General features: G+C 46.6%; 1 protein-coding gene and 1 long non-coding RNA gene across 3 annotated transcripts; one reads left to right on the top strand and one right to left on the bottom strand.

The window, feature by feature from the left end:
• Nucleotides 1-622: 622 nt before the first annotated feature.
• LOC311591439 (paired immunoglobulin-like receptor B) lies at nt 623-8337 on the bottom strand. 2 transcript variants are annotated; one of them, XM_084771030.1, is made up of 15 exons: nt 8267-8337; nt 8046-8081; nt 7591-7875; nt 7173-7475; nt 6557-6841; nt 6120-6428; nt 5614-5910; nt 5071-5373; nt 4715-4765; nt 3701-3817; nt 3312-3387; nt 3166-3203; nt 2847-2899; nt 1870-2025; nt 623-1790 (listed from the first exon to the last, which is right to left on the bottom strand). In XM_084771030.1, the coding sequence occupies exons 1-15, from the start codon at nt 8298-8300 to the stop codon at nt 1623-1625; spliced, it is 2511 nt and encodes an 836-aa protein (XP_084627156.1). In that variant the 5' UTR covers nt 8301-8337; the 3' UTR covers nt 623-1622. The 2 variants fall into 2 exon arrangements, with proteins under 2 accessions (XP_084627156.1, XP_084627157.1); XM_084771031.1 differs by lacking the exon at nt 1870-2025.
• LOC311591454 lies at nt 3674-20817 on the top strand. Its single transcript, XR_014777106.1, has 4 exons — nt 3674-3803; nt 13194-13304; nt 18223-18363; nt 20379-20817. It is a non-coding gene; the product is annotated as an uncharacterized lncRNA (long non-coding RNA).
• Nucleotides 20818-22499: the final 1682 nt, after the last annotated feature.

The following is a 22499-nucleotide window of genomic DNA, read 5'->3' as shown; positions in this document are numbered from 1 at the left end:
AGGTGATTAAAATGCATGCATACACATGTATATAAAATTGTGACTGATCTTTAGTTTTCAATTTTTAAATTAAAATTTAAAGTGCTTCCATCTAGGTAGATGAGGACGAGCTTTCTTTCTAAGATTTTTTAGTTTTCTCTTTGGGTTTTATTAATAATCACTTTCTCATCTGACAAACTATGGTGGCCACTGTTGCCTCTTGCTCTAGTTTCAGAATGCTCTTTTTTTTTTTTAAATTTCAAATACACAAACAATTGGGAAAAACCATCAGTGAGACTTCCAGAAAGAATTTCCGAAGGGGGAATTTTTCTGGTGACAGTGTGTTCAGTGTGTGGTAGTCCACACAGATAACTTATCGATGTCAAGGGGCCTGCCTGATTTATGTATGTCGCCTAATATGTTGCTATAAAAATTTTAATAGTTTTCTGCTGTAACTTCTTTTTGAACAAATGTAGGGAGGCCATGGAGATGGCTCTGTGGTTAAGAGCATATACTGTTCCTGTTGAGGACCTAGCACCCACAGCACGCAGCTCTCAAATACCTGTAATTTCTGCTCCAATGCCCACCCTGTCCTCCATGGGCACTCGTACGCATGGCATATAGTCACAGAGACACACATACATACACATAAATAAAACAATATAAATTTTTAAGAAATTAAAGTGAATATAGGGTTGTACACACCAGGAGGTGAGGCAGGAGGACAGCCAGTTTGAGGACAGTTCTGTTGCGATTACCAGCTTAAATCACTACAACAAGCTTTCACTTGTGGTTATTTGTTTGATTTTTTTAAATAATTGTTTTATTTAGATATTGGGTCTGGGGGGACGACACTGAGGACTCAGGTGGAGGTCAGGGAACAATTGGTTAAACTCGGTTTTCTCTCTAAACTACTCCTATAAATTGAATTTAAGCTATCCAGCACGGTGGCAAGCGTCTTTACAGGCTGAGCCATCTAACCAGGCCTATTTTATTTATTTAGTTTTTGAGACAAGGTTTCTCTATGTATTCCTGTCTTTCCTGGAACCTGCTACGTAGACCAGATAGCCTCAGACTCACATAGAAGGTGTGTGGCACCAAGCCTGACCTATTTATTAATTTTTCTTTGCAGCGTCTGTTATGTTCCACGCTAACCTCTTACTTCTAAGCTATGTAGCTGAAGATGACTCTGACCTGTGGATCCTCCTGTCCACCACATCAAAGTGCTATGATTTCAGGTGTCTACCTTCACTGAAGCCTTCGGTGGCTAATATATATATATATTTTTTCTGAGTCATGTCTCACTATGTAGCCCAGGCTGGGATGAATTTTTACTAGGTATTCCAAGACAGCCACAAAACAAAGGCAAATTTCCTGACTCAGTCTTTCATGATTTGAAATCGAAAGATTGGGCAACTATGCTTGTCAAATTTGTTTAATTTCATGGCTTTGTTGAGAAACGCCATTAAAATTAGAACTGAACGGAAAACCCTTCCCTTCTATTCATTTCTCATTTCACTTGAACATTGAGAAATCTCTGGCTTCATTTCCGAACTGTGTGACGTTAGTTAAAGCTCCGACAGTTTGCTCAAAGTTCCCAGAATCCCTTTGGGGGTCTGTTAGCCATCCTGGCAGGCAGAGGCTCATTGCATCTTGTCCTTGGGATGAGCAGCCGCCAGAGCAGCATACACACTGGGCTCCTCTGGGGCTTCCCCTGCCTGGGAGGGAGGAGCTGCAGCTGTCCCCTGGCTGAGCATCCTGATGCAGAGCTGGGCGTAGGTCACATCCGGGGGCTCCTCGGATTCGGCAGCCTGGGATGGGAGAGAGTTGAAGAGGAAGGTGTGTGCTTGGCCTGAGGAGACCTGCAGGTCTCTGGAGGACAGGACCCACCTGACTGTCCACCTCTCTGTCCTCTTCTGCTTGTCCATCTTTTGTGTTCGGGCATTCACTTGACATGGCGGAAGGTAAGGGGGTTCCTGCCTTCCCGTGCCTGGAGGTTTTCACCTGGGCATATATCTCTCCCTGCGGGTCTTCCTCAGGTGGTCTCTGTTGGAGGGAAGCAGTGAGGTACAGATAATGTCTCCCTGTTCCCCTGGGGAATCTCCTCTGACAAGTTTCCCACAGAATGGCCAGAGGGACCCATTTAGAATCCTGCCTCCCTGGTGGGATCTCACTGGACTTCCTGCCTACAGTTCAGGCTTAACCTTGGCACTCCATCTAGCCCTTGCTGTCTTGGATTCAGCCACACAGTCCATCTTCCTGAAAACACATTTCTCGGGGTTGGAGAGACGGCTCCGTGGTTAAGAGCACTGGCTGCTCTTGCAGAGGACCGGGGTGTGGTTGCCAAAAAACCCACATGGCAGCGTCTGATCAACTGCAACTCTAGTTCCTGGGTAGTGGCCATGCATTTCTGGGGCCTCTCATGCAGGCATGTGATGCAGAGACATACGTGCAGGCAAAACACACACACACACACACACACACACACACACACACACACACACACACACAACTATGGAAGAAAACTCCGATTTCTGCTTAGGTGCCGTTGGTTCTGCTGTGTCTGTGCCTGCGGTTGCTGGCCCCTTAGATATCTCTGTGGGCTTCGCCACCCAGGTTTCCCCCTTCAGAAGACAACAAGACAGATGCCTAAAAGCCAGAAAGGGCACAGGAGGGAAGGAACTTGTGATCTTAAGAAACCCAGAAGAGAGTGAGGCCACAGCACACAGGAGGCAGGTGATTGCAGAAGGGAGGGAGAGGAGAGCTGTGGAAAACTGCTGAGGGCTGAGGGAGGCAGAACACAGAAGGCCCCGCGCACTAAACTGCGCCATAAGCTTTAGCACTGCCGATGGGGACCGGGATCTCACCCAGCTGTCCCGATCCACAGCATCCTTAGGTCGAACGTCTTCCATGGAAGCATCTGTCGTAGGAGAACAAGCAGAATGTCTCCTGACCAGAGTCACGGGATGTCTCAGATCCCCTCCATTCAATTCTTGTCTTGCCCCCAGGTGGGGACAGAGAACCAGGGAGTGTTGAGGTATCACTGGACCCACAGTGTGGAGTTCAGACCCACAAGTGAAGACCTCAAGTCCTCTCCACCACCCCTGCACTTCTGAGACCTCAGACACCCCCTGGCCCGCCCCCCCCCCCCCCCCCCCCGCTTTCCAGGAGTCTTCTTTCTCTCACAAAGGCTTTCTTCCTGGGTGGCAGCAGTTGGGCTGGACCTGGAGAAACAGGAGATGTCAGTTGGCAGTGTGATGTCAGGGGTGGGGGTGGAGGGTGGGAGTAGGGGGGAAGGGGGGGGCGCGTCTAGGACTCTGGCCATGGTTTACCTTTTCTGGGGGCTTCTATGCCTGGCTCCTGGCTCTGCAGCTCCTGCGGGGAGTTGCAAGTCTGTCTCTTTCTGGGCTGCAAGGAGAGGAGTCTCAGGTAGGAGAGAGGGAAGGCCCAGGCACGTGCAGGGAAGAAAGGAAGGAAGCAGCTTTCACAACACCAGGGCGAGTGAGCACATGTCCCAGAACACGGTAACGTTTACCGAACACCTCACGTTGCCACGGGTTCTGAGGCCAAGTGCTTTCTCTCACCTGAGATCTGCAAGTGTTTCTAAGCTACCTGGCCCCAGTTTGAGGTTTCCCTGAGGCTGGCATCCTGGAACCCTGTTTGGATGTTCACAGGGGAACCCACCACCTCCTGAGACCTGAGTCGCCCACACTCTCCTCACCATTCTTCTGGAATTTTCCCTGACACCTTCGTCGGAGAAGGAGGAAGACGAGGATGATGAGGAGCAGGAGAAAGGCCGCAGAGACTCCGATCAGAGCCTTTAGGTAATTTCCCAGTCCTGAGGCACAAGTGACATCATGAGTGGGGGACCTTTGTTGCTTCCCTGAGCACCTGCTGTGTGACAGGCACATGCTGGGTCTTTACGCTCACCCGTCTGTCATCCTCATAGCCACGCACCATGGACTTGTCTTTTTCCCTACCCAGCCAATCACCTGCCTCATATCACCTGACCGGAAGTGGCAGAGCCGGAAGTTGAACTGAAGGACTCTTGATTTTTCAGCTCGGTTCTCTCCCGCAGAACTGAGCTCCATGAGTTAGAGGGAAAGAGCCTGAATGTCCTGCCACAGCCCTGTGTCGCCCTCCTCCCCGCCCCCGCCCCTTACACATGTCACCACACTGTGGCACTGACCCACTGCAGAGGCCTCCTCTGTCAGGAGAGGCCACAGCCATGGCCAGCATGGGGGGAAAAAAACCCTTAGACATGTGGGCCAAGTTTCCCCCTTTATATTCAGAGAAACAGCAGCCCATAAAGGGAAGGGCCTGTCCAAGTCAGGATTTCCAGAAGCAGCTATAGCAAGCCCATAATAAGCTATCGCCCATCTTGGCCTGACATTCCAACAGAGTCTTAATTTAGCCCTCCGGGGTCTCTCCATGTTGGTGGGAGGTTTGTTCTCAGGGTCTTAGAGGCAGGATGGGGGGGATGTGACTGTCTCGGTTGCTTGCTCTCAAAGTTCCCCACTTGCCCCCACTGTTTGTGCTGAGCCTAAATCTCTTTCTCTGGATGCCATCTTCTGTACCCCACCTCCGGGCTCAAGCTTCTGGGGTCTCTTTTGTGATCTCTGTTTGCCTCTCACAGTCACAAGCTGAAGTGACAGGGCCCACTTTGGTGGGCCAAGAGCTACCAGGCAGCCTGGGGACGAAGCACACTCCCTGCACAGAGGTGCCTGATACGTACCTGTTGGTGACATGTGCCCTGAGGGCGGTGAACTGGGGTCTCCAATGGGTCCTAGGAAATAGAACAAGAGGAGGATGAGGGTTAGCTGCAAACTTGGGGGATGCTCACTCTGCTCGGTGTCCTCCATCTGCCCTGTCACCTCCCCCAAGATCCTCAGGCTGCCTGCTCCACACCTAGATTGCAATAGAGGATGGAGCGGATTTTCACTTGAGGGACCACTGCTGGCATCCACTTCTCTTGCCAGGGAAGCTGTCTTCTGACCATAGCTGTCTTACTGTCTCCTCAATCCCACCCAAGCCGAGAGCTCTCCAAGGGTGTGGATTGTGAGTCACTCTGAGATGTCAGGGTCACCTCACCTGAGACCTTGAGCTCCACAGGGGCACTGGCATGGGACAACAGGTAGAGAGATGTGTCTTCAGATCCGTAGCACCTGTAGGTGCCCGCGTGGGTGGAGGTCACAGCACTCATGGAGAACTCTGCCCGGTACTGATGAGCTTGAAACTTTGATTTCAGACGCAGGGGTTGGTGGGCTGCTCCCTCCTTGGACAGAATGAAAGTGTCCACTCTGTATATTGACTGACACAGCAGGGTCACGTTCTCTCCTGAGTGGACTGTGGAGTTAGGCTTCGCTGAGAGGAAAGGAGTGACGCGGAGCTGCCCTAAGGAGAAGAGGGATGGTGAGAGGCTGCCTTTGTTGTTCTGAGCTGAAACCTCATTGGGTCCACCCTCAACGCCCGGGACTATGTGTCTTTTCTTACTGAGCCCCTCTCCTGCTCCCCGGTTTCTGCATCTGTTCCCATCTAAGACCCCTCTTCCTCATCCCAGCCATCAACTTCTAGGCTGTTCCACGAGAGCCCGAGCAGAGGCTAGGTGCCCGTTGGATCTATTTAGTTTCTCACCTGTGATCAGGATGTCCAGGGGGTCACTGGAGGCTGACCACTCAGAGGAGAGGTTGTGTGCACCATAGCACCTGTATTGGCCTCCCACGTCCCGCCTCACATAGTCCCATGTGAAATTGGCCAAGGAGAGGCCAGCCTGGGTCCACTGGCTAGAGCGCTGGGTGAAGTCAGCTTCCCCCTCCTTGTACAGAGCAAATCTGTCGTAGTTGACGTCAGAGGAACATTGCAGGGTGAGGCTTGTTCCAGGGTCCAGGATACGGCCTCGGTGAGTCAACAGAGACGGCCCCTTGGACAGCCCTAGAGGGAAGGTGACAGGCTAGGGACTGAGGAGTTAGTTCTTATCAAACCCCGGTGCCCTCCCATGCTGCCCTGCACACGTCACTGCTTCTCCCCAGGTGTGGCTTATTCGTTACAAACCGGTCTCAAACTGCAGCCACCAGAGGGGCAGCCCCATGGCAAAGGCTGAGGGTCTCACAAAATGATTGACGAGTGACGTGCTGACTCACCTGAGATGTGTATTTCCACGGGTTCACTGGGTCCTGACCATAACTGTGGGGTAACCTTGTAGTACCCGTAACATCTGAATGTCCCCGTGTGGTCTGGGGTCATGTGCTCCACGGGGAACAGGGCTTTGGTCTGTGTAGGAGAGCGTCTATACTGTGTGTCCAGGGACCCGGTAAACTTCAGATTATCCTTGGTGAGGATGAGTTGATCATATTGATTCTGTGAGACACACTGGAGGGTCACGTTTCCTCCTGACGTCACCACAGGGCGGGGCAGGGCTGACAAGCTGGGTGTATTGTAGTAGTAGAATTCTAGGACAGAAGAAGGCACAATGTAACACAGGCTCACACAGCCACAGTGTTCCCCAGGGCTAGCCTGTGGGAGTGGGGGGAATTCTGAGAGCAAGAGCCTGGTGCAGGGGCTCTGAGTGTCCACTCACCGGTCACCACCAGCTCCAGGGTGTCACTGCGCTCTGACCAACCAGCCGAGCTGTAACAGTAACAGCGATACTGCCCTGCGTGTTCCACTGTCACATAATGGATGGAGAACTTGGCCGTGTTCCCAGGCTCCTCTGGGCTCTGTGTTCCCAAGGGCTTTGGGCTTCCCTCTTTATGCAGAACATATATTTCTGCATCTGGAGTTCCCTGACACCAGATGGTCGTGGAACTTCCGAAAGCGATCATAGAGCCTGGCTCAGCCTTGATGATTGGTTTCTGGAGGTTTCCTGCAAAGAGAGGAGAAAAGGTAATAGGGTCTGTTCCAACATGGCAGGAGACGTTCAGACTTGGAGATGGCGTTCACGCTGATCCGGAGCAGCAGAGAGCTCCGTGGAGACTCACCTTTCACATCTTGGTTTTGCTATCACTTTCTGCATTGGAAATCTGTTTCTCGGGTCCCACTGTCTTCCGTGCTCTGTGTCAGTGGGCTAAAGGGCCCTGGCTCCTCACACACACACACACACACACACACACACACACACACACACACACACACACACACACATCAGGCCTCCCCGAACACCAGTGTCACCTCACCATTATTCTAGGGTTGCTCACCTGAGACCAGGAGCTCCACGGGGTCACTAGGATATGACCACACCCATGGATTCTTCCTGTCATGGCTGTAGCACCTCAGTATCCACCTCTGGCTAGAGGTCACGGGACCCACAGAGAACGAGGCCTTGTACTTATATATAGGATAGTTATACTGTGAGTTCTGCTGCCAGGACAGCTTCTGTGGTCCTTCCTTAGTCAAGATGAACTTGTCGTAATCCTTGGAGGCACACTGGAGGGTGACCTTCCTTCCTGAAGTCACCACAGGGCTGGGTTGGGCTGACAGGCTGGGTTTACTGTATGCTCCTAGGAGAGAAGGGGGAAATCAGTTATATGTCAGGCCCGTGTTTTCCTCCAGGGCCAGGAGGTGGTGCCACACCGCTGAGAGCAGACTGAATTCTTAACAGTGAAGTCCTCTCACCTGTCACCACCAGCTCCAGGGGGTCACTGTAGTCTGACCATCTGTCACGGGTCAGATAGTAACAGCGATATCGTCCTGCGTGGCTCTGGTCAACTCTTGAGATGGTGAATCCAGCCTTGTTGCCAGGCTCAGGGAACTTTTCAGTGCACCACGGATTTTTGCTTCCCTCTTTATAGAGACAGTACTTTTTGGATCTTGTGGTCCCCTCACACAAGAAGGTCACCTTAGTCTCCTTGGAGACCACAGAGTCTGGTTGTGCTCTGAGGACAGGCTTAATGGTGTTCCCTGGGAGAAAACGGGCACCATGCTCAGATTGCAGTTCTCAAGCCAATGACCCTACAAAGCCCCCCCCCCCCCCAGGACCAGCACACATGTGGTCTTTTTCACACTCACTGCCCTGGCATGGCTCCCGGACTTGAAGAGAAGAGCAAGTCAGCACAATTGTAGACACTCACCCGCCAGCACTGGGGTCCTGAAGTCCAGAGTCAGTCCTGAAAGAGAGTTCCCTGTGAGAGGTTTATCCTAGAAACTTGATGAGATCCCTCCCCTCTGTAGGGGCCACCTGAGACCTGGGGGTGGGGGTCGGGGTGGGGGTGGTTTCCTGATGGGTGAGCCCTCAGCTCTGGGCCTGAGTCATTCCTAGACCACAGGATCCCTCCGCCTTGTCACATCTCACCCAGGCAGAGCAGAGCCGTGAGGATGAAGGTCATGGCATCTCCTCCCGGAGGCTGCAGCCGTGCCTGAGGACTGAGCTACAGAGCCTGTCGGGAGGGACAGGAAACACAGGGTGTGGCCCTTGGAGGCAGGACACATGGCTGTACTTCAGCAGCCCCACAGGAAGGAGAACTGTCATCCTCAGGCACCAGACTCTTAACTTCCCCAATGCTGTGGCTAGAGAGAGCTGCTCTTTGACCCAAAGTGACCTGTCCTGGATGGTCTCGTACGGGCACTGTGGGTTGGAAGGGTCTTGCATGGTTGGTGCATTGGGTCTGAAGGATTGGTCCTGTCTTAGTGATGTTCTGTCTAATGTTGAAGAGGCCGGAGGGGGCGTGTACTATCCTGTTCTCTGTCTCTTCCTGAACGTCTGCTAGCGCGCGCGGCTTTATGTGGGGGTTTGTGTCTTAAGGCTTTAACTTCAAATTTATTTATTTTTGCAGTGATTTATATTTTGCTAGCATGTATAGATGTCCACCATGTGTGTCCCTTGTGCATGTTGCATTCAGAAGAGAACATTACATTCCCTGGAATGGAGTTGCCAGTGGTTGTGACACACAATACGGGTGCTGGGACCTGATGTCGGGTCCTCTTCAGGAGCAGGAGATGCTCTGGAACACTGAGCCATGTTCCTAGCACTGTATATATATATATATATATATATATATATGTGTGTGTGTGTGTGTGTGTGTGTGTGTGTGTGTATGTATGTATATATATATTTATTTATAATGTTATAATTACTGAACAGTTTATCTTTTTCTGTCCTTAGGAAGTAATCTTATTCTCCTGGTATAATAAATGTGTTACTCCACATCCTCAATGAAATTCAAGTTTATATCTGGTGCCAATCCTTTCCTAGAATACCAAACTCACTCATCTTTCTCAGGTCCAAAAAAAAAAAATAGTTCTTTGAGAATTTTTAAACGATGTGTTTTAACTTAACATACACTCAAACCCTTCCCCTAGTCCACTCTCCTTACCCTTAACTTTCTGTTCTCCCTTTCTTCCATGTGATTTCCTTTCTTAGATCAAACATGCTGATCAAGTGTATTATTCCTTTTCCATGCAAGGGTTAAATACCTGTTTATATTTAGTTCCGGATTTTGTGTCTGTCCTTGGACAGAAAGAAACTGCATATCCAGCTCCATGACTGACTAAGTAGTGTCTGATTTTCTCCTAAGAACATCGTCAGGCCTGGCCGAACTGGCAGAAGCAGCTTTATTTAACCATTTGTGAGAGCCAACAAGAGCGATTCGTAAATGAGCTTCGCACTTGGCTCTCAGCTGCAATCTCCGCATGGCCCCCCCTCTGAGAACTTGTGTGTCTGTGTGTCCCCTCACCTGCCTGCTCCCCTCACACTCTCTCTCCATCTGGGAAGCCATCTCTTCCTAGAGTCATCGCCTTCTGGATTTGCTAAGTGGCGCCAGGGTCGACTCTGGGCTTCTGACGAGACTGAATGGTACTCCTTGCCCAGGCACAACCCGAGGCAGGTTGTTCAGCGTCTCTCTGGGGCTAGACCACTGTATGCGCCACAGGTTTTAACCGCCCCCATGGAACTACTCAGAGAGCCCAGAGAAAGATCATACTCAGAAATCCCAGTCTAGGGAATTCAGACGGGGAACAAGAGATATATTTTCTCCGTCTTTGTCAGAGTTAATTGATCATAACTTCTTCCAGAAAGATACATGAGCTCCTGTCTCTCAGATTCCTGGACAGTTCCTTCCTGGGTCACTAGTGATAACTTCCTGAATACCTCCGCGGGGATAAGGAAGCAGAGGTAGTTAGTTCATTCTCTCCCTACACCTACCTTCTCCCACCCTTCGGTGCAAGCCTCCCTCACTCCCACACTCCGACAATGGAGAGCTCACCATCTCTAATTCACATTCTGTCTGTGTCTTTCCTCTGAACAGGATTCCTAGCACTTCCATCAGCTCACCAAATATTTGGTTGACAGTTTGGAATTCCTCTATTGAGCTTAGAATCTTTAATGGGTCACTAAGCATTGACCACATCTGAGGTTTTTTTTTTTTTTGGTTTGTTTGTGTTTATTTTTGTTTTTTGTTTTTCTAGATGGAGCATCTGTGTGATCACATGTGGGTCGGCATTCGTGGGCTCAGGATGAACACTCCTAGCGTCTTTGGACTTGGTTTGGGGTTGAAGGGTGCAAGAAGACCCATGATTTGCTCTCATTCCTTGGTCAGAATGAATCTTCCAAGACTGTACTGTGACCCACACTGGAGGGGCGTGGTCCCACTGAGGTTACTAAATGGATGTACAAGGCAGACAAAGATCAGTGTACTGTTGAGTTCCGGAAGGGATGCAGCATCGGTCAGGGCTGTGCTGCGATAAGGACTCCAGAGATCAGGGACCTTTATTTCTCGCTGGAACAGTTTGTGATGGGACCACTGAGTGCCCTTTCCTCAGTCATCCTAATGTACAGGTGTAAATCTCTCTGACCACACAGAACTTTTGTGATAGAAACACTGATATAGACCTGAATAGTCATTGCTCATGAAAAGGCTCTTGGCCCCTAAGATGGTGTCCAGGTGTTTTTGCCCAAACCATTGAATTTCCTTTTCTAAGCAGTGGATGACTGTGACCTCCAGAGTCTAGTGACACTAAATGGTTATAACTTCCACCCATGGTATAACAGTTCCTCTCTCTGGCAAAATGACGGTGTTATAGGTTGGCCTGTCATGAGATCACAGGCCATGTCCTTGCACATTCTCTAAACCCATTCAGTATCTCAGCTCTTTTTTCCCAGCTACCAACCCTTATAGGCTATTTTCAAAAACCTTATCAAGGGTTTTTATCGATGCCTAAGTAGTTAAAAGCATGGGCGTCTCTTTCAGATCCCACCTTTTAAGTTTCCAGCACTCACATGACATCTCAAAAACCATCCAACAATCCATAGCCACAGTTTAAGTGAGCTGTGTCCCACTTCGACTTACTAGGACACCATGCATACACGCAGTGCACAGAAACACACACGAACAAAAGTCTAGTGTACATAATATAAAATAAATTAATCTTCATATAAAAACCCTGGTCAAGAATATCATTCACATATATGCCATGTTGCTTTTTCCCTTAGCTTTTCCTACACCTTTCAAATTTATTAACCAAGGTGAGGCATCACAGATGACCTCTGTATTCTCTCGACAATTCACTGGACTTGACCTTAGAATACAGGTGCTTCATTGCAAACTCTCTTGGAGGGTGTCTTGCTAAATGAAAGAGACTCAAATAGCAAATGTCTTCAGCCAAAACATCTCCTTTTTAATTCGTAACACCAAGTACTTTACGACGTCAGGGTTACTTGTCAAGTTGAGTTGTTTCCAAGTCTTGTCACGAGTATTTATTGGCTGTTCTCAGTTATGGCTTTCCTTCAACGATCCCCTCTCCTACCTATAATGGGTCTTAACATTGCTCTGTCAACCCATGCACAGAGCTTCCCTGGGAAACCACAACAGCAGAAGATGTAATATGTGTATGAACTTAAGTCATTTGCACTTCCTGTTTACTCAGATAATTAATTCTACTCCTTTTCAGGTCTCTGATGGGATTGAAGACCAAACAGTTTAGTTTCACAATAAAGCTTAGTTGTTTTAGGGGTTAAGATGTTTTTTTAGGTCTAGAGAGATGTTTTTTAAGTTGATAGAGATGAGATATGATAGATAATGCGTCACATGCGGAATTTTAGACTTCACCGAGATAGAAAATGTCTTCTTCAAGGTTGCCAAATACAAAAAGCCAAAGCACTATGAATGTAACACGAATATAATTCCTGGTTGTTCTGTGGTTCTTCTTGTTGTGTGTAGTTTATTTTATATATGTGTACTAATGTAAAGGTATAGGTAAAAACAATTTTAAAAAACTAAAAAAAAAAAAAAAAGAAAGAAAAAAAAGAAAGAAAGAAGGAAGGAATTACAAACATCGCACACCATGATTTCTGTAGTTCATGATCTTTCAGTGGAGCTATTGGAGGGTCTTTTGGGGTTTGGATAGAGAGGGAGTTGGACTGAGAGTCTTCTGAGGTCGTTTCACATGGCCCCTATTGTTACAGTTCTAGATTGAGTAAGGGACTGTGCAGTCAGAAAGCTGTGACTTTTATGAAATGTGAACAAGGAGTGTGATGACCACTTCCTGGGCTCAAATGTTCTAGCAATTACTTTGCTCATGTGCCAGTTTTGGTTAGCTATTGAAAGCCATCCTACAGAAAAGAAAAGAAAAAAAGAAAAAGAAAAAAAAAAAGAAAAAGAAAAAAAGAAAAAAAAAAAAAGAAAAAAACCTTCCCTGTAGTTACTCAGGACAATTCCTTCCTGTCAGCTTCTCTGAAAACTTGATCCCCTAGTTTGGATAATGTTAGAATATGGCAAACCCTAATTTCTTTTCCCTTCGAAAGTGTCCAAGATGTGGTAACCTCACTAATGTGTCTCGGAGTGGGATTGTCAGTGAGTTCTGAGTTATGTTTTCTCAGCAAGGCTGTTCTGTGCAATGCCCACAACCTCCCCGCTTTGCAGCACACAACTTAACCCTCAGAAAACGTGTTCATGGCTCTTACGGTGATTCCTAAGAAGAGTCCGTATCCGGCAGACCAAGGATAGATCCTAGTGACAGTATACGCCACAGTGCTGGAAAAGATTAAATCAGTGTCTTAGGCTCAACCCATGCTTCTGTTTTTCTAGTTATTAAATTCATGAATGGTCAATATTTTCACCATATGGCCAGGCTGGGCTTTCTTATGTAATCTCTCTAGCCTTCCTCTGTCTTTGCATTTTTCCTATGTGTTTCTGTGATGATTAATCTTTGTGGACAAATTAATTGGCATTGGAATGAAATAGGACCGCCCTGCTAGAAATTCTGAGTGTATTTTTTTTTTAAAGGAAGAATTAACTGTTAGCGGATGACTTCGCCCAGGATGCAGTCTCTCAGGTGTAAAGATGTCAGACTGAGCAGCAGCGCCGGTTTTGTCGGCCCACCTTCAGTGCCTGCTGGTGAGTACGCGCATTCCTCCCGTTTCTTCCTCCTCCCACCTTCCTCGTTGTCTCCTCCCTCAGATCTCCCTCTTACTCACTTTCTTCCTCTCCCTCCATCTTTCTTTCATCTCAGAACTCATCTTTCCCACATAGGTCCATACATTTGCAGAAGCCGCCGGGGCCTCCGGCACCAGATGGCAACTGCTGAGACACTCAGCCTTGTGATCCGAACAGATCCTGGACTCTCGGGGTTCCGGGACATGGAGGCAGACCTCTATAACTACCCGACCTAGGTCATAGAAGTCAATCTAAGAACCCCCCACCATGTAATATAAGTTATCAGGTCAATTCTTTTCACCCACATACATTTTTTTAAAAAAATGTATCTTTAACGAGAACGGCAACGTGAAAGCGCAGCATGAATACTTGTAAGATAGTCTATAAAGCACCAGATCTGATAGCGGATAAAAAAAAAAAAAGCTGTCCCACAACCCATTACAAATGTGCAGACATTTCAGCCAGGCCCCCACATTCACACGCACAACCTGAGCATCTACTCGTTATTATATTGCTGTTTCTGAAGCGAATCAAGGGATTGCAAGAAGCATAAAATGTCCACCCGGGTACGTACCAGGTAATTCTCCAAATAAGTTAATAATCTCACACAGCGACGAGCGTCCTGCATCTGAGCTATTAAATATACCGATCTCTAGGTGTGCGCGAGTGTCACAAGTTGCACGCTCAGAAGCCATACGTGGCTTGTGGTTGCTACTTGTAACAACAGGAAGCAGGCTGTTTCCCCCGTGGCAGGAGTTTCTATGAATTTTCACGTAGCGGTACAAACTTGTAGCTCATTTCATACCTGTTGTAAGAGGACTGTTTCACAGTAGGGGCATCACACAGAGAACTAAATTCAGCAATAGCATCTCACTGATATCTTCATGTATCTCTCTGACATGAAGTTTGTTTTTTTCCCCTGACCATTTTCTTAACATTTTTCTCATTGTAATAGTTTTTTTTTTTTAAAAATATTTATTTATTACATATACACTGCTTTGCCTGAAGGAACATCTGCAGGCCAGAGGAGGGCACCAGATCACATTATAGATGGTTGGGAGCCACCATGTGGCTGCTGGGAATTGAACTCAGGACCTCTGGAAGAGCAGTCGGTGCTCTTAACCGCTGAGCCATCTCTCCAGCCCCTGTAATAGGTTTTTAAAGAATTTTCTAAAATGCGTTGTGATCATATCCATCTCCTCTTTAAGCCCTACCTCCTTTCTCTCTCTTTTCATATAGGGTCCTTCAAAAAAAAAAAAACCAAAAACCACCCATTAAGTTCAACTTGTGCTGTCTATAGATTCTTGGATTTGTGGAATCCAGTGCCTTGTGTGGTTCACTACCAGGGACCATTCCCTTAAAGGGAAGTGATTGTCTGTCTTCAAAAAGCTATCCGTTGCAAAAAAAAAAAAAATTCTCAGCTTCAGGTGCGCCTTCACACCCCGCTCCTCTCTCTACGCTTGCCCTTGCTGTGGCCTGAGCTTGCAAGAAGGATGTTTGTGCTGTCATAAGAGCTGTGAGTTAATGTGTGACATCTGTTGGTGCTTGATGTGGTGCTATTATGCGATCTTTTTTAAAAATTTTATTTATTTATTTATTTATTTATTTATTTATTTATTTGTTCACCAGTTGTAGTCCCCACCCTCCTTTCCTCCTAGTCCCACCCCCTCCCTCTTCCCCATATCACCCCTCCCCATCACTCTGAAAAAAGCGAGCGCGCCCCCCCCCCCCACTAAACCACCCCAACACAACAAGTCACTTCAGGACCGGACACCTCCTCTTCAACAGTGGCCTGGCAAGGCAGTCTCACCAGGTGGGAAGCGATCAAAAAGCATGCAACGGAGTCTATGTCAGAGACAGGACCCCCCCCCCCCAACTCCCCTTACTAGGGGGCCCACATGAAGGTCAAGCCGCCTATTGGCTACATATGTGTAGAGCACCTAAGTTTCAGTCCATGCATGGTCCGGTCTCTGCAAGCCCCTGCGTGAGCCCAGGTTATTTGGCCCTGTTCCTCTTCTTGTGAAACCCCTGTCCCCTCCAGGTCTTTCTAAACTTCCTTCCACTCTTCCACAAGACTCCCTGCACTCCACCGAACGTTTGGCTGTGAGTCTCAAGCATCTGTTTGGATCCACTGCTGCGTGGAGGCTGTCAGGGGACGGTTACGCTAGGCTCCTGTCTGCAAGCATAGTAGAGTGACATTCATAGCGTCAGGCATTGGCTCTCCATGTTGTGGGTCTCAGGTTGGGCCAGGCATTGGTTGGGCATTCTCTCCATCTCTGCTCTGTCTTTATCCCTGCACATCTTGTAGCCAGGGTAAATTTTGTGTCAAAAGTTTTGTGGGTGGTTTGGTGTTCCTCTCCCTCCACTAGGAGTAATGTCTAGTTAGAGGTTGTCCCTTTCAGTCTCCATGACCCACACTACTAGGGGTCTCAGATTGAATCACCCTCATATCCTCCCTTGAGCTTAGTGTTGTGAGTCTCCAGTTTGTCTCAGAGATGTCCCCACCTGCCATTTTTTTTGTCTCTTGGCAAGCCCTGTGTTCTCTCTCTCCTGCTTTCTCACACATCTGATCCCCACCTTTGTGTCCCTCAGTACGCACTTCCACTGCCTATTCTATTTCCCCCTTCGGAGTGAAATTCAAGAATCTTCCTGTTGCAGTTAGAATACCAGTATGGCCTAATAATGTTTATTATTAGGGTTATAATTATCATTACAACAGTATTTTCTAACCCGCTAGCAATCAGTCAAGACACAGACACCTGTTATATTTTAAAAGTAGCCTTAGTTAACCTGGGGCACGGCAGATATTAATCCCCTAGACTACTTCCCATAGTGGAACACACATGGGATACCCGCCCCAATCCCATACCATCTGCTTCTAATAATTTCTATGAAGCTACCTCCCACCCATAATCCCATATATTTGCTAATGTTCTTCATCTGGGTCAAGTCCTCCATCCACACCAGTCATGTGCTTCTCCTCCACCTAACCCGTGATGGTCTTCTTTTTCCCCCTCTCCTCTCCTTAGGTCTCTCTTCCAAGATCCTCCCTGTCTTCCCTAGCCCTGGAACCTTACCCATACCTATACCATTTTCCCTGCCCAGGTGTGACGGCCTTTTATTGGTCAAATAGGTTAGGCTCTTCTTAGACAAGGTACAGGTGGGTCCCAGAGACAGCAAGCAGTAATTAGCATCAAAATACATTAGCCCAACTTCCAACATCTTCCCTTGGGCCTTCATCTGCCTTCGGTGTGTTCTGGGGGTGTTCCTCCGTTCTCATCACAAGGCTTTGGCATGTTGAGCATTTCTTTTTTTTTTGAATAAATTAATCCTGTAGGTATCTGGAGATTTTCTTCTCTCCTTGCATCCTTGAGGAGCGGAGCTGCTCTTCTCTAGCAAGACTGATGAAATGCATCAGACTTCTTAAACATTTGGTCACCTAAAAAAAATGAACGCATAGATGTAGTTGGGAAAAAATTTTACCTAATGCCGGAACTACCATAGGACACCTAGCTCAACTTTTTAGTGTAAAACTACTGTACTGGGCAAGTTGGACAATCATAAGCCGACATCTACTTTAACATGTCTGAATGGTGCATAAGTGTATACCAGCATGAAGAAGAATGCTCTTACACAGCACAGGTTGTAAACAGACACAGATTTATACAGACGTAATTGCTATAGGTTCCCATTTACAACTTCACACTAACTCATATAAAAATAACTTGACCTTACACAAAATGCCCTTTATCAATGTCCAAAGTAATTAGCTGATATGATTTTTCAATATGGGAGAGGTATTGAAGCTTGCCGGGTGTGGTGGTAGTGGCGCACGCCTTTAATCCCAGCACTTGGGAGGCAGCGGCAGGTGGATCGCTGCGAGTTCGAGGCCAGCCTGGTCTACAAAGCGAGTCCAGGACAGCCAAGGCTACACAGAGAGACCCTGTCTGAAAAAGAAAAAAAAAAAAAGGATCACAAAAACCAACAAACAAAAAAAGAAGCAATTAAAAAAAGAAAAAAGAAACCCAACCAGACAAACCCACACCTACAACAAGGCAAATTGTGACAAAATTATGCATTAATTTTTGTCAGTATGACACTATAACATTTTGCTGGAAAAATATTACAAAGCTGAACCCTGAACATTTACACAGAATGGTCCAAAGCCATCCTGAACGCGGCAGGAACCCACAGTTTGATTATGTTTCCCACTTACTGCTTTCTCCTCTTGAGAGTCACGACTGGAGGCTGTATCACTTGATTGATGTGCGAGAGAGTTTTCACCGCCCATGGGGGAGTCTACACGTTCATACCCTGTCCTGAGTGGGTTTATGTAACTCCTACCTCCTCTGTCAGTTCTTTCCTCTGAGCTGTTAGAGGCCTCATTACCACTCCCGGAAGAAGAAGGAAAGTCACCCTTGGGTGTTCTCCCCTCCCTGTGAAATCCAGACCCAGAGGTCCTCTAGCAGGTAGTAGACTGATGCTCTGAAGTCTTTCAGCTCATCCTGGGCTGCATCTAAACTCCTCACTGTATTTCTTCTGTAGAGCCCATTCTGCTTTAAGCTGTGCCCTATGGCCCTGGGACATCTGCCTTCCAAGCCCTTGACACTTCGCCATTAACCCCTTGCCTGTTTGGCTCACTTGAGCTTTGACTGGTGAGTTCAACAGTCACAAAGTGCACAGTCTTATTGGCATAACTGGCGCGCGACGTCTCTAAGTCGCCGTGCTCAAAGTTAAGATGGATGCGTATCCCATGTTTACATGTTACAACTCCATGATTTTTCAGTCCCTGTTTTCAGTCCTTCAACCTGTCCGACGACACAGTGTACCACAGACTTAAAACTTCTGTTTTTTTCCCCCCTCTGTTGTCTTCAAACAGAAACATTTCCCAAGTGTCTACATGTCCTAGAAGGGGAATTTTTCGGTGGTGGCATCTTTGGACTAGTCTGACGGCATCAGGCCTCTGAAGCAGGGGGAGGGGAAGAGGAAGAGGAAGAGGCTGAGACACAAGGTTCATTGGGTAAGTTTTATATTTGTTATCACACGCTGAACAGTATACTAATGTGGCTTTTTGGCTTAAACATCTGAGGTTAAGGTTAGGGTTAGGGTTAGGGTTAGGATTAGGTTAGGGTTAGGGTTAGGGTTAGGGTTAGGGTTAGGGTTAGGGTTAGGGGTCAGGGAAAGTCAGGGTTTGTTGTGGAAACGAATACTTGGCTGTCCTACCACAGCTTTCTCAAGGTGCGAATGTCAGAGAAGTCTTGACTGGGGCGTACAATATCTTTACCTATGAGGTGTAAACTCCCAGGCACTCCGTTCATTTTGGGATTGTTCCAGTTTGTCTTTAGCCTGCTCCAGTTCACCTTTTATTTTCAGGAAAAGAAAGTTTATCACTGGGTCTACCATTGTTTTTTGTTTTTGTTTTGTTTTTTGTTTTTTTTGTTTTTTTTTTTTTTTAGACATAGTTTCTCTGTGTAACAGGCCTAGCTGTTCTGGACTCCCTTTGTAGACCAGGCTGGCCTTGAAATCACAGAGATATACCGGCCTCTGCCTCCCAGGAGCTGGGATTAAAGGTGTGCCCCACTGCTTCTGGCTCTGAGTCTGCTAATGTCCATCTCAACTGCGCAACACTTGGCTACTGGACTTGCTGGACGTACTGGGTTTGAGTAACAAATTCTTACATCTTCTGTTCCTTGGCTGCCAGTTGCCTAGCAACAGCGTTTCCCCAGGGTGCTGACTCCCGCTGCTGTTGCGCCAATTTTTTTTAGACTCCCTTCAGCCTGTCATATCATTAAGACTTGTACACTTCCTCTCTCTCCAAAGCTTGAGCAAATGATTCATATTGTGGCCATCTTAGAATTAACTCATCACGTGCCATGGCTTTGAAGTCTGTTCCTCTCAGATGGGCCATTTTAGCAAGTTCTTCACTGTCCAGCTTGAGACTGCGCAGGCGTCACCAGTCACGCAGGCTGAGGCCGTCACTACCCCTGTGTTTGTGCCACCCACAGCCCCAGGTGTAGCCTTTATATTTAGTCCCGCAGCTACAACAAAATTAACATGCCTTTCTTCATATCCTGAACTGTTGGTAATAGCAGCTTTCAAAAGGGCTAGAATTTGACATTGCAGTTTTAAGAATTATACAGGTACAATACCTTAGCGTGTTGTAACCAAATATAATCTTAAATATGTATCAATATACAAAGCTTTATACCAGTGTATTTTTTTTTTGGTCTTATTAATGGTCTTTGGTCTCAAAGTAGATCCGATAATCTACCCTTTTACTTATCGTTCCTATAACCGACACCTTTAAAACAATACGAAACATCTATCACCCATAGAATGAACAAAACCCATCCACCGTCTATGGGGAATGGGATGTAGTTTTCTCCAATTGCTTCCTGATGATTTGGGACATAGTGTTTTGTTTTGTTTTGATTTGTTTGTTTTGGTTTTTTTTTTTTGTAAGAGGGGCACAAAAATTTGTATATTTTCCAGTCCTAAGTAGTCGAGCTGTAACTTTTGCTTTCTGGTCTCTGAATGCTGAGAAAGTTCAGAACTTTAACTGAAGTCCTGACTGGAATAGTCTGTGATGCTGAACAATTTAGGTAGCCATTTTGAAATTGTCCCTGGTGCAGATTATTTTTGAGCAAACAGTTAGTGAGGTGGTCTGTGAGGTATGGTCACCTGGGCAACTTGTTTTCTTCTTCTTCTTCTTCTTCTTCTTCTTCTTCTTCTTCTTCTTCTTCTTCTTCTTCTTCTTCTTCTTCTTCTTCTTCTTCTTCTTCTTCTTCTTCTTCTTCTTCTTTGATGTCTTGTCCTCTTGCTCTGCAAAAGAGATAAACTTTCAAAGGTAATACCCTATTTTGTATTAATGTATGCATGGGCTGTGCACCGAGCATAGTTTTGTTAAAGATGATTCTCTGCTCTCGGTTTTGAGCAGGTAAAGAATTTGTTTTTCTATGTAAGTTAGTTTGGACTGTATAACCGAACTGTAAAGTAAAAAAAAAAAATTTTTTTTTTTTTACTTTTGTCATTTAGAAGAATGGCATGAGCAAACCATGCCTCTGCTGGAAGGTTCTGATATTCTCTGTAGGCTCTGATCTCCAGGATTGCAGGTAGGCTTGGGGGTCTCAGGAGGTGGAACACACTGGGAGCTGGAACTTGGAGCTTGGAGCTCCCTGCCAGGATGGAGCTCAGAGGGCCCTGGGCAGACCATGCCTCTGCAACCAGGCTTTAGTAGGCCAGGAGTTGATCATTTGTTGATCCCCAATGGCTGGATGGGGCCTGGCAAATGGCTAACATAGGTTTGAAAATCTGGCTTTTGATGCTCATCATCTTCTTTGAGGTCGGCTGGGTGTTGTCAGGAGTTAACTTGCCTTGTTGTTGAAGAAATTTAGGATTGTAAGATTGAATCTCATGCGGAAATCTAGACCCAACAAGACAGGAAAGACCCTTACTTCAAATGAGACGGATGCAGATGGACAAGTCACTATGAATGTAACATGTATAGAACTCTTTGTTTTCATGATTGTCACATGGTTCTCCCTGCTGTATGTAGTTTGTTTTATACATGTGTAATAAATTAAAAGTATTAAAAAAAAAAAAAAGAAAATCTTGTTTTATGTGGGGGATCCAAGGCAATTAAAGTCAGCTAATACACTGTTCTGTTAAAAGCAGGTTTAGCAGGCAGAACACACAGCAGCTTATTGGTCTTATATCACCTCAAAGTGTAGTACTAACTCTGGCGGTGAGGTCTGGCAAAAGTTGCAGGCTCTTTGACTGTAAGAGATATTTTCATTACGTGCGTCACCACAAACTGTAATCTTCTGTCTGTAACAGGAGCCAGTGCTCTTAACTACTGGCTGGTCTCTTCAGTCCCTCATTAAAGTTTTTATTACTTATATTAGTTCTTTTTTTTAAAATCATTTCATGCCTGTACATGATATATTCTAAGGACTCTCTCCTCCACCTTCTTTTTATCTCTTCTTGTTTTTTTTTTTTAATTATGTTTTATGGAGTTAATTAAATGAGCATGGGGAGAAGGAAAGGGGGAAAGGGGTACCCCAGAGAGAGGGGGGGGGAGAGAGAGAGAGAGAGAGAGGGAGAGGGAGAGGGAGAAGTAGAAAAGTAGAGTAAGGATGCCTCGGGAAAGGTGTCTTTTATATGGCCCAGGACAGAGCCACGCCCCCTTGGCAGGTAAGCAGTGACATCACAGGCAGGCAGTCTGAAGCAGAACCCTAACATTCCTACCTTTTCCTATATTTAAAAATGAGGAACATTGGATTGTTTTTATAAATGAGAATGGGGAGGGGGGGAGAAGGAAAGGGGAGAGGGGTACCCCAGAGAGGGAGAAAGTAGAGAGAGAGAAAGTAAAGAGAGAGGAGAGGTAGAGAGCTTATCTCTTTTCTACACCACTAAAATCTCCCTCTTTCCTCTGAAGCCATTTCTACATTCTTGTTTTTTTTCTCTTTCTTTTGTTTTGTGACTCTCAGAGCCATCTTTGTGACCAAGGGTTTAGAACCCTCCATGGAGCATGGTGAGTACACAACTGAAGAAAAAAAACAAACAAACTTGACACTTCCTAAAGTCCGTCAGTAGTCAATAAATACTTCATCAGGAAGTGATGGGGTCCCAAGACCCTTTCTCAGCTGTGACTTGTTGTTGTTGACAGTCTTATTCAGGGTCAGAGAAAGTGACAACAGTTGATCTAAGCTCATGTTTGTAATAGCTGTGGCATTGCAGATGATAGGATTTCCCCACTCTCCTCCTATCTTGTAATACTGGAATTTGTAATATTTCTGCTCTCCCCCCCCCATGGTGTTCCCTGTGGTGCCATTAATTGCTTGTTTATGACTGATAACCCAATCAATCCCAACCATCACTGTTTCTCAGCTTCTTGTGTAACCCTGAGGAAAAAGTTATTTCTGAGAGGTTTTATGCAGACTCTTGAGGCTGCCCTCGTCAGAGCGCGTAGGAAATGAGAACCAAGTGACTAGGGAGTGAAATGTCCCTTCCTGAGGGGTTTCTGCAGTGACAGCCACATGACAAGCAGCACCCACCTCCATCAGCCACATCCTGTGTGCCAGGCATTGTGGCCCCTTGCAAGAGATGACACGGCTTTTTTTTTTTTAAATCTTAAGAGTCTTTTTTTTTTCTTTA

The sequence above is a fragment of the Acomys minous genome, assembly GCF_964271855.1.
Source record: "Acomys minous genome assembly, chromosome: 20".
NCBI lineage: Eukaryota > Metazoa > Chordata > Mammalia > Rodentia > Muridae > Acomys > Acomys minous.
Note: the sequence above shows the minus strand (reverse complement) of the source record. Positions and strands in the feature narration are given on the sequence as shown.